Source organism: Moschus berezovskii, chromosome 6 (genome assembly GCF_049115385.1).
Source record: "Moschus berezovskii isolate FMDL1 chromosome 6, NW_MosBer_1.0, whole genome shotgun sequence".
NCBI lineage: Eukaryota > Metazoa > Chordata > Mammalia > Artiodactyla > Moschidae > Moschus > Moschus berezovskii.
In genome coordinates, this window is record NC_142465.1 from 28,853,477 (window position 1) to 28,871,498 (window position 18,022).

General features: G+C 39.1%; 1 protein-coding gene across 1 annotated transcript in view; it reads right to left on the minus strand.

The window, feature by feature from the left end:
- Positions 1 to 9,528: 9,528 nt before the first annotated feature.
- NDUFA12 (NADH:ubiquinone oxidoreductase subunit A12) overlaps positions 9,529 to 18,022 on the minus strand; it is a 28,621-nt gene continuing 20,127 nt past the window's right edge. The window contains exon 4 of the mRNA XM_055395649.2: positions 9,529 to 9,799. Within this exon, the coding sequence (XP_055251624.1) occupies positions 9,619 to 9,799 (181 nt within the window). The 3' untranslated portion in view covers positions 9,529 to 9,618. The remainder of the gene's footprint in view (positions 9,800 to 18,022) is intronic.

The following is an 18,022-nucleotide window of genomic DNA, read 5'->3' on the forward strand; positions in this document are numbered from 1 at the left end:
CAAAAGCTTTACAGACAAGCAAAAGCTGAGAGAATTCAGCATCACCAAATCAGCTCTCCATCAAATACTAAAGGATCTTCTCTAGACAGGAAACACAGAAAGGGTATATAAACTCAAACCCAAAACAATAAAGAAAATGGCAATGGGATCATACTTATCAATAATCACCTTAAACATAAATGGGTTGAATGCTCCAACCGAAATACAAAGGCTGGCTGAATGGATACAAAAACAAGACCCCCATATATGTTGTCTACAAGAGACCCACCTCAAAACGAGGGACACATACGACTGAAAGTGAAGGGCTGGAAAAAGATATTCCACGCAAATAGAGACCAAAAGAAAGCAGGAGTAGCAATACTCATATCAGATAAAATAGACTTTAAAACAAAGGCTGTGGAAAGAGACAAAGAAGGAAACTACATAATGATCAAAGGATCAATCCAAGAAGAAGATATAACAATTCTAAATATTTATGCACCCAACATAGGAGCACTGCAATATGTAAGACAATTACTAACAAGTATGAAAGGGGAAATTAACAATAACACAATAATAGTGGGAGACTTTAATACCCCACTTACATCTATGGATAGATCAACTAAACACAAAATTAACAAGGAAACACAAACTTTAAATGATACAATAGACCAGTTAGACCTAATAGATCTCTATAGGACATTTCACCCCAAAACAATGAATTTCACCTTTTTCTCAAGCGCACACGGAACCTTTTCCAGGATAGATCACAGCCTGGGCCATAAATCTAGCCTTGGTAAATTCAAAAAAACTGAAATCATTCCAAGCATCTTTTCTGACCACAATGCAGTAAGATTAGATCTCAATTACAGGAGAAAAACTATTAAAAATGCCAACATATGGAGGCTGAACAACACGCTGCTGAATAATGAACAAATCATAGAAGAAATCAAAAGAGACGTCAAAATATGCATAGAAATGAATGAAAATGAAAACACAACAACCCAAAACCTCTGGGACACTGTAAAAGCAGTGCTCAGGGGGAAGTTCATAACAATACAGGCACACCTCAAGAAACAAGAAGAAAGTCAACTAAATAACCTGACTCTACATCTAAAGAAACTAGAAAAGAAAGAAATTAAGAACCCCAGGGTTAGTAGAAGGAAAGAAATCATAAAACTTAGGACAGAGATAAATGCCAAAGAAACAAAAGAGACCATAGCAAAAATCAACAAAGCCAAAAGCTGGTTCTTTGAGAAGGTAAATAAAATTGACAAACCACTAGCCAGAATCATCAAGAAACAAAGGGAGAAGAACCAAATCAATAAAATTAGAAATGAAAATGGAGAGATCACAACCGACAACACAGAAATACAAAGGATTATTAGAGAATACTATCAGCAATTATATGGCAATAAAATGAATAACTTGGAAGAAATGGACAAATTCCTAGAAAAATACACCTTGCCAAAACTGAACCAGGAAGAAATAGAAAATCTGAACAGACCCATCACAAGCACGGAACTAGAGGAAGTAATTAGAAATCTTCCAGCAAACAAAAGCCCAGGTCCAGACGGCTTCACAGCTGAATTCTACCAAAAATTTAGAGAAGAGCTAACACCTATTCTACTCAAACTCTTCCAGAAAATTGCTGAGGAAGGGAAACTCCCAAACTCATTCTATGAGGCCACCATCACCCTAATCCCAAAACCTGGTGAAGACCCCACAAAAAAAGAAAACTACAGGCCAATATCACTGATGAACATAGATGCAAAAATCCTTAACAAAAGTCTAGCAATCAGAATCCAACAACCCATTAAGAAGATCATACATCATGACCAAGTGGGCTTTATCCCAGGAATGCAAGGATTCTTCAATATCCGCAAATCAATCAACGTAATACACCACATTAACAAACTGAAAAATAAAAATCATATGATTATCTCAATAGATGCAGAGAAAGCCTTTGACAAAATTCAACATCCATTTATGATAAAAACCCTCCAGAAAGTGGGGATAGAAGGGACATATCTCAACATAATAAAAGCTATATATGACAAACCCACAGCAAACATTATCCTCAGTGGTGAAAAACTGAAAGCATTTCCCCTAAACAGGAACAAGACAAGGGTGCCCACTCTCACCACTACTATTCAACATAGTTCTGGAAGTTTTAGCTACAGCAATCAGAGCAGAAAAACATATAAATGGAATACAAATTGGAAAAGAAGAAGTAAAACTTTCACTGTTCGCTGATGACATGATTCTCTACACCGAAAACCGTAAAGACTCTCCCAGAAAACTACTAGAGCTAATCAATGAATACAGTAAAGTTGCAGGATATAAAATCAACACACAGAAATCCCTTGCATTCCTATACACTAATAATGAAAAAATAGAAAGAGACGTTAAGGAAACTCTTCCATTCACTATTGCAACAAAAAGAATTAAATAGTTAGGAATGTATCTACCTAAGGAAACAAACCTTGATAGTATATTAAAAAGCAGAGACATTACTTTGCCAACAAAGGTCCGTCTAGTCAAGGCAATGGTTTTTCCCGTGGTCATGTATGGATGTGAGAGTTGGACTGTGAAGAAGCCTGATCGCCGAAGAATCGATGCTTTTGAACTGTGGTGTTGGAGAAGACTCTTGAGAGTTCCTTATACTGCAAGGAGATCCAACCAGTCCATTCTAAGGGAGATCAGTCCTGGATGTTCACTGGAGGGACTGATGCTAAAGCTGAAACTGCAATACTTTGGCCACCTCATTCGACGAGTTGACTCACTGGAAAAGACTCTGATGCTGGGAAAAGTTGGGGGCGGGAGGAGCAGGGGACGACGGAGAATGAGATGGCTGGATGGCATCACCGACTCTGTGAACATGAGTTTGAGTGTACTCCGGGAGGTGGTGATGGACAGGGAGGCCTGGTGTGCTGTGATTCATGGGGTCGCGGAGAGTCGGACACGACTGAGCGACTGAACTGAACTGAACTGAAGGAAACAAAAGACTTGTACATAGAAAACTATAAAACACTAGTGAAAGTAATCAAAGAGGACACTAATAGATGGAGAAATATACCGTGTTCTTGGATTGGAAGAATAAATATTGTGAAAATAAGTATACTACCCAAAGTAATTTATACATTCAATGCAATCCCTATCAAGCTACCAATGATATTTTTCACAGAACTAGAACAAATAATCTCACAGTTTGTATGGAAATACAAAAAAACTCGAATAGCCAAAGCAATTTGAAGAAGAAGAATGGAACTGGAGGAATTAACCTGCCCGACTTCAGGCTCTACTACAAAGCCACAGTCATCAAGACAGTATGGTACTGGCATAAAGACAGAAATATAGATCAATGGAACAAAATAGAAAGCCCAGAGATAAATCCACGTACCTATGGACACCTTATCTTCGACAAAGGAGGCAAGAATATAAAATGGACAAAAGACAGTCTCTTTAACAAGTGGTGCTGGGAAAACTGGTCAGCCACTTGTAAAAGAATGAAACTAGAACACTTCCTAACACCATACACCAAAATAAACTCAAAATGGATTAGAGAGCTAAATGTAAGACCAGATTCTATAAAACTCCTAGAGGAGAATGTAGGCAAAACACTCTCCGACATAAATCACAGCAGGATCCTCCAAGACCCACCTCCCAGAATATTGGAAATAAAAGCAAAAATAAACAAATGGGACCTAATTAAAATCAAAAGCTTCTGCACAGCAAAGGAAACTATAAGTAAGGTGAAAAGACAGCCTTTAGAATGGGAGAAAATAATAGAAAATGAAGCAACTGATGAAGGATTAATCTCCAAAATATACAAGCAGCTCCTGCAGCTCAATTCCAGAAAAATAAGTGACCCAATCAAAAAATGGGCCAAAGAAATAAACAGACATTTCTCTAAAACAGACATAAAGATGGCTAACAAACACATGAAAAAATCCTCAACATCCCTCATAATCAGAGAAATGCAAATCAAAACCACAATGAGATACCATTTCACACCAGTCAGAATGGCTGCTATCCAAAAGTCTACATGCAATAAATGCTGGAGAGGGTGTGGCGAAAAGGGAACCCTCTTCACACTGTTGGTGGGAATGCAAACTAGTACAGCCACTATGGAGAACAGTGTGGAGATTCCTCAAAAAACTGGAAATAGAACTGCCATATGATCCAGCAATCGCACTCCTGGGCATACACACCGAGGAAACCAGAATTGAAAGAGACACATGTACTCCAATGTTCATTGCAGCACTGTTTATAATAGCCAGGACATGGAAGCAACCTAGATGTCCATCGGCAGACGAATGGATAAGAAAGCTTTGGTACATATACACAATGGAGTACTTTTCAGCCATCAAAAAGAATGCATTTGAATCAGTTTTAATGAGGTGGATGAAACTGGAGCCTATTATACAGAGTAAAGTAAGCCAGAAAGAAAAACATCAATACAGTATACTAATGCATATATATGGAATTTAGAAAGATGGTAACCTTAACCCTGTATATGAGACTGCAAAAGAGACATACGTATATAGAACAGTCTTTGGGGTGTGGGAGAAGGTGAAGGTGGGATGATTGGGGAGAACAGCATTGTAGCATGTATATTATCATATGTGAAATGAATCACCAGTCCAGGTTCGACGCATGATACAGGATGCTTGGGGTTGGTGCACGGGGATGAACTGGAGGGAGGATATGGGGAAGAGGGAGGTGGGAGGGGGTTCAAGAAAGGGAACACATGTACACCCGGGGCGGATTCGTGTCAATGTATGGCAAAAACAACCAATATATTAATGTAAGGTAATAAAAAAAAAAAAAAGAACTTAGATGCTTTGTTCTAATCTTAAATTCTAGGTCCCATCCTTAAGGTTCATTGGTAAAATCCTTCCTAAAACTTTTACACCAATTGTCAACATCGCTTTTTTCAGGTCTCTGACCATACAGCCAGTGATCATTTTAGAGCCTGGTTCAGGTCATGTTTTCTTCAAGTCAAAGTATATGGTAAAAGACATTGCTTGGAACTTCCCTGGTGGTCCACTGGCTAAAACTCTGCACTCCTAATGCAGGGGGGCCCGAATTTGAGCCCTGGTCAGGGAACTAGATCCCACATGCGACAACTAAAGATCCTGCACGCTGCAGCTAAGACCCAGCACAGCCAAATATATATAAAGGCATTGCTGTATGGCAGAAACCAACACAACATTTTAAAACAATTATCCTACGACTAAAAAATAATAATATAAAAAAAGGCATTGCTTGAAGACCTGTCTGCTGGGATTTGCCCTCTACGGTCCTTCAAGATCACTGTGAATAGGGGCTGCAGTATACTTCCACCTGGTAATACATATTGTTCAACAATACCTATAAGCCAGGCTTGACTTTTTCCATCCTCAATTAATTGGCCAACAACTCCCCACCGGGGCAAAGGGACAGGCTGACAGGGGCTGTGAGTGGAAATAGGGTACTTAAAGGCACACAGTGGGGAGAAATCTGCTTACAGAAAGTTAGAGTGTCTGCATGGTCTGCTCTGGTCCCATCTGCTATGGGAATACTACTGGAAATAGCCAACTTTTTGAGTAGGTGGATCACATAGCACCTGAGGTCACAGGCTCTCCAACATACCAGTAGCAAATGGGAGCCGTATCACAAAAGGAAAAAAGTAGTTTTTCTGAAGGGGATATGGCCTTGTTCCAAAATCCTGTGGGCTTCCATTGTGACTCTCCTAGAGACTTGTTTCTGATTTTAGTAAAGCATTTCAATCTTTCAGATACTTTGAGAGGACCAAGCATCAGCTGCTTGGTCTACAGCCTGGGTGGGCCACTGAGAGAGGCTGCTTCTGCACTGCCAACTTTTCAGGTCACTTGGGAAATAAATACGTGCAAAACACCTGTATGCTGTCTCTAAAATCCAGAGCCTTTCTTAATCGTAGAACAGGCAAGGTGCAGCAATTTGCCCTTTAACACTGAAGAGGGCTATCTCAACATGCACTAGACCACTGAATATCTGAAAAAATCACTAAGGATTCAAGCCCTTCCACTTGTATGATATTCAGGTTCCATCCTTGGCATATGTTCTGTCTTATCAGGGCATTTGGGTATCTGATATTTCATGCTCTGCATCAACACAGTGGGCTAATGTGACATCCGACAGTTTGATGAGGCATTAAATGTCCTCATGTAGCAATTGGCTAGAACTGACATCCATTCTGTCCCTGCCAGGTAAAAGCAAACAATTGCTGATGGATTCTACCAACGAAAATGGGCAAAAATACAGTAGTTAGACCAACAGTTATATATCCAATGCCAGAGGCTGTACCAAGTTGCTCCAATGAAGAGACCATTGGATAGCATCTACAATTCAAATAACCTCAAGGTTAAGTTTGATCATTATAGACTGCTGTCTCCCTCCAAGGCCTTTCTCACTGGTCAAATGGAAGTACACTGTATATTTGGGGATGACAGGAATGTCCACAGTTGTACCTTTCTTCCCACCAATGGTTGCATTTAACTCTGTCATTACCCCAAAAAAACACTGCTTTTTCACTTATTATTTTGGTAAGGACGGAATGCTCCAATGTCCCTTGGCCTTGAGCCACAAGTATATTTGCTCTTGAAGGCAGGAATCCAATGCTGGGCTTCTGCAAAGGGTGTCCAACCATCTATACTTAGGAACTGAAGAAATAAAACATGGGGTAGAGGAAAGGGAAGAGGAGTTCAGCCCTTCCCATGGGCTTAGAGTGAAATGGGGTGCAATGTGCCACTCATAGCCTATATTATTTTTATCAGTGGGCCATGGTGTTATCAATCTTCCCAAAGCTGGTGCTAATTTGGAACAAGTGTCCACTGAAAAACTGATATTTCTTTTTTCTAAGTTCACATATCTATTAATATAGCACAGCCCTTGAGGGTTTAGCCCTGTGAATTAACTCAGGTGTGAAATCGAGAGAGAAGCTGTGATCTAGCTTGATTCAAGTGTCTATTATTTAGACCTATAAAGTTGGCTTCAAGAAAAACCAGATTAAGAACTAAGGTAGCTGCCTATTGCTTTCATTTCTAGAAGCCCTAAGCTAACTGTCAACAGAGATTGCTGCAGATCAGACCATTTCCTAGTTATCATCTCTGTCTACCTTCTCCCTCCTTATGAGAACCACACCCATTTTCCTGCTAACAGGTGAACCTCCAGCATACCTAATCCAGAAATAACAGCCAGGACAGAACTTCTAAATTTTCACAAGTTTCCCTTTTCAATCTATTCCTAATTGCACTAGAAAGCCATGCTTTAGGCACGGACACAAAAGTCAGTGAAGTGCTAAACAGAGCATACAAAATCTCAGTCTAGCACAGGCTAGCTTTTAGCGGTTGGTGTTGCTATACTTCGGAGAAGGCAATGGCAAGCCACTCCAGTACTCTTGCCTAGAAAATCTCATGGATGGAGGAGCCTGGTAGGCTGCAGTCCGTGGGGTTGCTAAAAGGGTCGGACACGACTGAGCGACTTCACTTTCACTTTTCACTTTCACACATTGGAGAAGGAAATGGCAACCCACTCCAGTGTTCCTGCCTGCAGAATCCCAGGGATGGGGGAGCCTGGTGGGCTTCCGTCTATGGAGTCGCACAGAGTCGGACACGACTGAAGTGACTTGGCAGCAGCAGCAGCAGCAGCTGCTATACTTTGGTCAGTCAACAAATTGCAGACAGCTGCCCCCAAATAACATGCTGACTATCTTATCTCCTGAGAGCACCACATTCAACCTGATCCAGCTAAGTAGGGAATACTCAGCAGCGACGCTTTGGGAAAACCTTAATTTCTTATGATTGAGAAAGTTTCAGAACTCCATTTCTTCACAACTAGCTTGGTGTGTTCTTTTTCTTCAGCTCAGTATTTCAGAACCTTGGCTGCAAAGAAAGGTGAGCCTTTAACAAACACTGATGCCTATATCCCACCCTCAGAGGTGCTGGTTTAATAGCTTGGGCCACTAGAGCTTTAAAAATGCTTCAGGTGTCTCTAATTTGCGGCCAAAAGACATTCTAATTCCTTCCAGCTACCTCTGTACAACAGTTAGGATCCCATTCTATCCCTTAATTTTCACATAAGAAACCTCAGGAATTGGCTAAGTCATATAATTGCCCTGCATTTCACTCAACACCTTGAGTGGAGATTTGGGGATTAAAGTTCATTCTCTCCCTTAAGTTATCCAGTGTCCTTGAAAGCAACCACCTGACTCCATAACCTTTTTCCATCACTAAATTCTTCCATCTCTGTTCTGCTTAACTATTCTATGGTAGCTGCTAACTGGTATCCAAGGGTCTTATCCTTCAGGGGCTTATGGATCCTGGTGACTAAGGACAAGAGCTTGATAAGCTGATCACTGCAGCTGCTAACTTCGCATCCAGAATACAAAGAGAGGTGGTGGTGCCTTTCATCCTACCCAACATCAGTGTGGATGATGATTGCAGCCATGAAATTAAAAGGCGCTTGCTCCTTGGAAGAAAAACCATGACAAACCTAGATAGCATATTAAAAAGCAGAGACATCACTTTGTCTACAAAGGTCCATACAGTCAAAGCTATGGTTTTTCCAGAAGTCATGTATGGATGTGAGAGCTGGACCATAAAGAAGGCTAAGCACAGAAGAATTGATACTTATGAATTCTGGTATTGGACTTCTCCACTCCCTTGAACTGCAAGGAAATTAAGCCAGTCAATCCTAAAGGAAATCAACCCTGAATATTCACTGGAAGGACTGATGCTGAAGTTGAAGCTCCAATACTTTAGTCACCTGATATGAAGTGCCAATTCATTAGATAAGTCCCTAATGCTGGAAAAGATTAAAGGCAGGAGGAGAAGGGGACGACAGAGAATGAGATTGTTGGATGGCATCACCAAGTCAACTGACATAAGTTTGAGCAAACTCTGGAAGATGGTGAAGGACAGGGGAACCTGGTGTGCTATAGTCCATGGGGTTGCAAAGAGTCAGACACAACTGAGCAATTGAACGACAACATAACCAGTTCCAAAGATTCCTTAGTTCCCTGAAGATCTTTTGCCTACAATTCATTCTTTGGAACCAATCTGGATATTAGTTAAAACTCTTTTATCTGCAAGCAAAAAAAGAAAAATGTCAGGGACCTTATTTGGCTTAAGGAAATAAAAATATATTGGAATGGATCCTGGGGTAGTTTACAGATTCAAATAAACTATGAAAGAACCAAAACTCAGGAAATAGGAAACCTCTCATAACCTTCTTACAGGCCACCATAAAACTCAACCAACTTTGATGTCTCTTAGTCTCTCCATTCAAGTTTCAAATTCCCATGAGAAGATCTGTGGCTCAACTCAGTGTTAGGTAGCCCCTATCAATCAGCTATGGCAGCAAGGCAGGGTCACAAAGCACAGACACAACCACACAGGTGACAGGGGACTGTAAACCACACAGCTGCCCCAATAGAAGTATACTTCAATTATCCATGTTTGTAAGCTTCTATTTTGCAGTTGATAAATAACAAAGTTAAGGGCAAAAAAGCACAAAAGGCACTGCTTAATCAAGTAACTTTAATCAAGTTAACAGTGGGCAGTACAATTATAGGAAAAGCCCCATATTTTACATGTAAATTGCTTTTCGTTGTCTTTACTTGTAAGGTGTTGAAGGTGGGACCCACTCCTGAATCTTCTTTCTAGTGGTGGAATAAGGTACGTACTGTTGCGGAGTGCCACTCAGATTGAATTTATGGTTTGTCCAAATGAATTTACGAGCAGTAGGTGGTTTTACTGTTGGAGGATCATCAGTCATACAGTGAAGCCAACGATGCCTTAAAGAGAGAGAGAGAGAAAAAAAAAAGTTATGAAGAGGCAGCCTAGTGTAGGAGGAGGAGAGCCGAGAGCAGTTCTCAAGTTATTATGTTGCTTGAGCTCAAATCTCAGCTCTATCACTAACTAGCTGAACTTTCCTATGCCTTGTTTCATCTGAATATTCTTACTAAGAAAAATATAAGGATTAAATCAGATAATACCTAGAAAAACTCCTGCGCGTGGTAGGTACTCAACAAATGTTAGCTACTGCTTTTATGATTATTATACATCATCAAATCTAGGACCCCATCAATTTTAAGATACATCATTATTTTATGGATCACTAACGAGCTGACTCACTGGAAAAGACTCTGATGCTGGGAAGGATTGGGGGCGGGAGAAGAAGGGGACGGCAGAGAATGAGATGGCTGGATGGCATCACCGACTCGATGGACATGAGTTTGAGTGAACTCTGGGAGTTGGTGATGGACAGGGAGGCTTGGCGTGCTGGATTCATGGGGTCGCAAAGAGTCGGTCACGACTGAGCGACTGAACTGAACTGAAGAAAGAAAAGAAGATGCTGCTAATTAAATTGTGGCACTATTGATTATAACATGTATCTTAATTTTAGATATAAAAATGTAGTTGAGAACTGATGACGTACAGCATTATTCTATTAGATGATAGAGGCTGCCTCCGCAGTTTCAGGATGCTCAGGATGCTCTGGTTCATGAAGCTCTAGTTTGAAACTCTTGAGGCTCCTTTCAAAGAAGAGGGTCTCTGCATGCATCTTAAGTCAAAGCTTAAGTCTGAGACTAGAGGACATACAGTTTGTTATAAAAAAATTTATTACAGCCCAAAGTTCAGGAGTGTTTCAGCTTCAAGTGTTTGTAAAAAGATACTTGGGGGGAGGTGCCAGAAATCTGGCCTAAAGAAGGAAGCCGGGCATTTTCTTGGAGTATGGAAAACGCTCTAATAACAGAAAAGAAAGAAACTAAGTCCAAGGGACGAAGGGTAGAACTGAGTAGAAAACCAAGCTGAATTTATATGGGAAAGGAAGGGGAGAGAGAATTCATAACAAGACTCCAAGCTCATAAGACAAAGATGACTCTATAAGAAAAGGGAATGAGGTGACAGGCACAGAATTGCAGGTCCTAGGGAAAAAAAGGGGTGGGTGGGGTGAGGGGGGATTACCCAGCTAGAGAGGAAAGGGTAAGTCAAGGAAGTTTCAGTAAAATAACTAAGACTAAAGCTAATGAGAAAAATGCATGATGCTATGTAAGTTTAAGAATATTTGCTAACAGTAATTGATAGATTCAGCTAGGTAATTGTCTAAGATCAATAAAATATTATTACAGTTGCTATATTTGTGTCTAAAGATAATTATATCATGACCAGCTAACACAATGAAGAATGAGGAAGTCTGAACCCACCGGGCTGCTTTCTCTCTCTCTTACATCCTCCAAAGGAAAATGGGGATTAGTGAAGGTAACCTGGACCAGTAAACCATGACTATCATGAGACACCGGTGGTGAGACAGGCTCCACTAGCCACCTGAAGGAGGGATTAGCTGTGAAAACCAAAGCTCTTAATTACCAAGGGGTTTAATGTAAGTTAAGGCACAGCAGAAATATTTAACTTTTGCCTTTTGAGTCAGCCTAAGTAACTACAAAGAAGTGTGTTCAAAAAAACGTTAGTTTCTCTGTCATGTCCGACTTTTTGCAACCCCATGGACTGTAGCCTGCCAGGTTCCTCTGTCCATGGAATTCTCCAGGGGAATCTTCCCAACCCAGCGACTGAAACAAGATCTCCTGAACCTCAGGCAGATTCTTTACTGTCTGAGCCATTTTTATTCAAATAATTGTCATCAAGACTCCTGAAAGTTAAAATGATATTTAAAGAAGCAGAGTCAAAAGCCTATTCAGTAACTTAACTGAGAGCTCACAGAGAGATAGAAAATGCTAAAAAGAGATAGAAAACTAAAAGAGGAGGGAATTCTCTGGTGGTCCAGTGGTTAGGACTCAGCGGTCTCACTGCCAAAGGTCCAGGTTCAATCCCTGGTCAGGGAGCTAAGACACCACAGACTGCACTGTGAGACCAAAAAAAGGAAAGAAAACTAAAAGAAATTTTCACCACCAACACATAAAATCTGAAAATGTTCATCTAGTAAGACTATTGGCTGGAGTCAGGGAATGAGTAAACAATAATTTATTCTCATTATGTTAGAATAAGAAGCTACAAGAAATAAGAAAATGTGTTTGTAATCTGCTAGCCTAATATAACCCTTCTGTTATAACTATATTATTAAATAAAGCCTAAAGAAACAATATCTTTTAGATTTTCACACTGAAGAGTTTGTGCAAACAGGTTTTCATTTGGGTCATTTTTATTTCAATTAATTAAAGGCACCAGTGGACTAAGATTATTGCCTAGAAAACTGTGTTGAGCTGGCATCAGACCCACTTCAATTTCATTATCACTGTTATTATCTTACAGGACAAAATATAAACTTTAAAGTCAGTAAGACTATAAATAAGGAGACTGGCAGAAAGGCAAAAAGTTATAAATACAAAAGAGATAAATATTTGTAATGAAAACAGATTACACTTTGGGAAAAACTTAGTACTCAAAATATTCAAGTACGTCAAAATTAATAACAAAGATATTAAACCATAGTTACAACATAACTCAAATGGAAATAAATCCCACAGGTGGTTGATCCAATTTTCAGTTGTTAATGAGGAAAACAGAAAGACCAGAACACAAAAAGAAGTGTAGAAAGGAACAGGAAAAGACGACCTTCTCTTTCTTTGAAAACATACTACTTCACTTATATTTGAGGCTGTTAGCCACTGTAAGTACAAAATGGAGGGATTTATTTCTGAAGAACAAAACAGCCTAGTAGGAAATTTAAGAAATACAAATATGCACCATATAAAACAGATTGTAAGCTGGAATCAAGATTGCCAGGAGAAATATCAATAACCTCAGATATGCAGATGACACCACCCTTATGGCAGAAAGTGAAGAGGACCTAAAAAGCCTCTTGATGAAAGTGAAAGAGGAGAGTGAAAAGGTTGACTTGAAGCTCAACATTCAGAAAACAAAGATCATGGCATCTGGTCCCATCACTTCATGGGAAATAGATGGGGAAACAGTGGAAACAGTGTCAGACTTTATTTTTTGGGCTCCAAAATCTCTGCAGATGCTGACTGCAGCCATGAAATTAAAAGACATTTACTCCTTGGAAGGAAAGTTATGACCAACCTAGACAGCATATTAAAAAGCAGAGACACTACTTTGCAAACCAAGGTCCATCTAGTCAAGGCTATGGTTTTTCCAGTGGTCATGTATGGATGTGAGAGTTGGACTGTGAAGGCTGATCGCCAAAGAATTGATGCTTTTGAAGTGTGGTGTTGGAGGAGACTCTTGAGAGTCCCTTGGACTGCAAGGAGTTCCAACCAGTCCATTCTAAAGGAGACCGATCCTGGATGTTCATTGGAAAGACTGATGCTAAAGCTGAAACTCTAATACTTTGGCCACCTCATGTGACGAGTTGACTCATTGGAAAAGAGTCTGATGCTAGGAGGGATTGGGGGTGGGAGGAGAAGGGGACGACAGAGAGTGAGATGGCTGGATGGCATCACTGACTCGATGGACATGAGTTTGAGTGAACTCTGGGAGTTGGTGATGGACAGGGAGGCCTGGCGTGCTGTGATTCATGGGGTTGCAAAGAGTCGGACACGACTGAGTGACTGAACTGAACTGAAACAATCTTTAAGATGGATATTAATAACAAAGATAAAAAGTTTAAGTTTCCTTTTCAGAAATAAAACATTAACAAATAACAGCAACAAAAATATAGGCAGTTTTGAATCTTTTCCTTGGATAATAAACATTATTAACGTTGGGAATCAAGACTGGAGTCTGTGTTCATGTTTCAGATATTTTTACCTAACATCACTGAGCCTAGAAACAACAAAGCTTTTTCAACTTTTCAAAAAACAGACTAAGAAAAACCACACAAACCCCTCCAGACTGTTTTTTGAGGTAAAAAATATTCACTATACTAAAACTATTATTACTCCATCTCACTTTAGTTTATGAAACATTCTCATGCATATCAATCACTTAAATTAATACTAAGTATTTTGTATTTTAAAATTGACGAAACAAGAGTTGAAACCACCTTCCCAAGGTCCCACAGCGTGTATGCCACACAACTGAGGCTTGAATAGTTTCCCTGTAGCTGAAAAGAACATCTTGATCAGGAGCTTAGCTACAAGCAACAGATGAAAACCAGCTGGGATGATGATAGCACTTAAGTATCTGTCAAAATCCTGAGCTCCATCTAACCATAGGATAAGACTGATTTATTTAACAAAATAAAAACCAAAGACAATTCATTACAAGATAGCCAACTCAAACTTCTTTAGCTCAGTAATTACTGTTTTTAATTAAATGCAATCTGAATCAAAATCTCAATAGGGTTTGACAATTATAATTCTAAGGATCAGCTGCAAGCCTATCTTAAGAACACTTTGAAAACACATCAATCAGGAAGGTTGGCAATACCAGACTTTAAAGTCACAGAGATTAGAACAATATAAAAATTAGTACAAAAACTTTGTACTAAGAATTTGGTACAAAAGTACAATAATAGAACAAAATCCCCTAGACTTAAGGATATATAAGGTAAGGTTGGCATATCAAATTATTGGGGAAAGTAAATTTTTCTCAATAAATTATGCTAGGACAATTAATTTTGTTGAGAAAAAAAGTGCAAGAATATTTATATTGATAAGATGTGTTGTTACTAACAGAATATGAAGGACCATTTCTGAACTTAACATCAAAGTTCAAAAGCCATAAAGAAAAAAAATGGTAATTTTATTACATAAAAATTGAAGTATGTTTATGTCCTAAAACTCTGAAAACAAGATTAAAAAATAAAAGGAACAGGGAAATATACAGAAAAGTCGTTTATCTATCACTACAAAACAGAAAAAGTTAAACATCCAATAGCAAAAGATAAATAATGTTAAAAGATGTCATAAAAAGAAAAAAGATAAACAACAAAAAGTTTAACCAAGGGAATAAAAATTAAAACACGATATAACTTTTTACTTGCTAAGCTGGTAAAGATTTAAAAATATAATAATATCTAGTATTGGTGAAGTTATAGAGAAATCAAACTCACATACTGTGAACGTATTTACCCTGAGAATGTCAATTGAGGGTAATTTGGCAGTAGGTACCAAACACTTACAAAACATGTACACTTCTGGACTCAGCAATTTTACGTGTAGGAATGTGCCATAGAAAATAGGATGTGTGGATAAACGCTTACATACAAGGATATTGACCAAAGTTTTACTTATAATAGTAAAAACACAGAAAAAACCAAGAATAATATAGGGAATACTTTAACTCAGGGCATATCCACATGACAGAGGATTAAAGCCTTAGTAAATATTATGTTAACAGAGAATATTTTATGACTTGAGAAAATGCTCACCAAATGTTAAGCTTAAAAAGCAGGTTATTTACTTAATTTACTGAACGATACTAGATAGTATTTATAAGTCATGGCACTGTTCTAAACAATTTATAAATACTAACTCAATTAATTCTTAAAACAACTCTATGAGACAAATGTTATTAACCTGATTTAATAAATGAGGAAACTAGAGCACCAAGAGTTTAAAAATAACTTGCCCGTGATAGTGAAGCCAGGACTCAAACACAGGCTACCACTTTAAAAGATCCACTTATATTAAAAATAAAAACAAAGGATATATATGCATAGGAAAAGGGGAAATGAGAAGAATATATATCAAAATATAAATAGTAGTTTGTCTCTGTGTGGTAGGATAATAGGTTACTTTTATTTGCTTTGTTATTTTCTGAATTTTCTGTAACAAACATGTAGTACTTTGTAAAACAAAAGAAAGCTATCAAAAATTAAAATCCTAATTCATAACAACCAGAGATTCAAACCAACTAGCAGGGTTTTAAATCCTCCTTGAAGTCATCTGTCATTTATTTGAGACTATAAGTAGGTTCTTCTACTTCTAATCCCAATTCATCCCACTTTAGGCCATCACTTAAAAAAAAAACAAATCACTCTCTTTAAAGTACTGAATGTTCTAGTAGCAGATAGACTGTTTCTCTCAGTCTACCTTAATGGAAATTCTTCCTATGTCACTTCCACAGCACACTGTCTTTCACTATAGTCACATAGAAAAGGTTCAAACTGTTTTTCTAATTTAGAAACCTCAAAAATTTCTACACATGACTATGTGTGGCATATTTTATACTTTGATAACCTGTGAACATCAAATAGATTTTGTCTGGAAATTGCAGAGTAGTTCTTTGTTCCCCAAACTACACAGTTTATTTCCACAATCAGTTATGAAATTTTCCAACAACACATCTTTGTAAAATGTTTCACTGAATAGTGAATAAAATGTGTTATTTATTATAAAGCAATATTCTGTAACATCTAAATATCTACCTAAACATGCAGTTTATAGTTTCTTAAAACATAGCCACTTAATAGTCTCATTTTCTGGAACAGAAAATAAACATTAGGAAAGAACTATTTTGAAAATAACCTGCAACCCACTGTCCTGAGTAACACTAATTTCAATTCAGAGTATTTTACACAACACTTACTATCTGAAGAAGGACAGACTGAGCAGATATATCAAGAGGAAGACAATATTCTCTGGCACTGAGAGATGGCAATTTATTTAGGAAAATAATATTCTAAAAGACTAAGATACGATTCAGTGGGACAAGATATTAAAAAGCACAGGCTGAAGTTAGAGTGGAATTCAGAGGTAAATACATTACAGCTTCAAATTCATACAAAAGCTATAAAAGAAGTGACAGATATACCATTTTTGGATCAGCTAGCAGAAGCAAATAAAATTACTGTATCCAAAAAGCAAAGTAACAGCTGTTTCCAGTAAAACAGTTTGTCCACGCTCATCTAACAAAAGTTTACTGAGCAACTACCATGTGTGCAACACTGAGTCAGGCATTAGCAACACCACAGCGAACAAGATTCTTACCACGAGACACGGGAGCTGGAGACACAAACTGAGAGAAGGACGGGGCTCTTTCAGCGAGGGCAGTCTAAGAAGCCACTGGAACAGACACCTGAACATCCTGAGGGCATGAGCCATGCACTCTGGGGAAACATCTAGTGCAAGGTAACTGAGGTAGGAGTGCGGTCACTCCTTGAGGAAAAGCCAGAAGGCCAATGTGGCTAATAAGTCAAGAGTCAGCAGGGTGGTGAACTGGGCAGGGCACACAGACCTGGAAGGGCCAGGACGGCATATGGCCTTGCAGACCAGGTGAGGTGAAAGCCACTCAGTCGTGTACGACTCTTTGCGACCCCATGGACTATACAGTGCATGGAATTCTCCAGGCCAGAATACTGGGATGGGTAGCTTTTCCTTTCTCCATGGGATCTTCCCAACCCTGGGATTGAACCCAGGTTTCTTGCACTGCAGGCAGATTCTTTACCAGCTGAGCCACAAGGGAAGCCCAAGAATACTGGAGTGGGTAGCCTATCCCTTCTCCAGTAGATCTTCCCCACCCGGGAACTGAACCGGGGTTTTCTGCATTGCAGGCTGATTCTTTACCAACTGAGTTATCAGGGAAGCCCTGCAGACCAAGTAAGGAGTTGGAATTTTAATTATCATAATGGAAAGTCAATGGAGAGTTCTGAGCAGAGTACTGATATAATCTGAGTTAACATTTTAAAATAATCACTCTAATCACTTAACCATCTCCCCAGGTGGTGTACTGGTACATAATCTGCCTGCCAGTGCAGGACATGCAAAGACACAGGTTTGAGCCCAAGGTCAGGAATATGCCCTGGAGTAGGAAATGGCAATGCACTCCAGTATTCTTGCCTGGAAAATTCCATGGACAGAGAAGCCTGGCTGGCTATATAGTCCATAAGGTCACAAACAGTCGAACACGACTGAGTAACTGCACGTGCGTGTGCGCACGTGCACACACACACGATCACTTAGTATGCTGGGAACACTGGTATAATATAAGAATGTAAGCCAACCAGTTAAGTGGCTGCAGAAGTCCAGGCAAGACATTACTGTGTTTTGGACTGCGGTAACAGCCATAGATGTAGTGATTAGGCATGGGATACATTCAGAAAATAAAGCAGAAAGAACATGTTGATAGAATGGTTACTAGAGAAAGAATTTAAA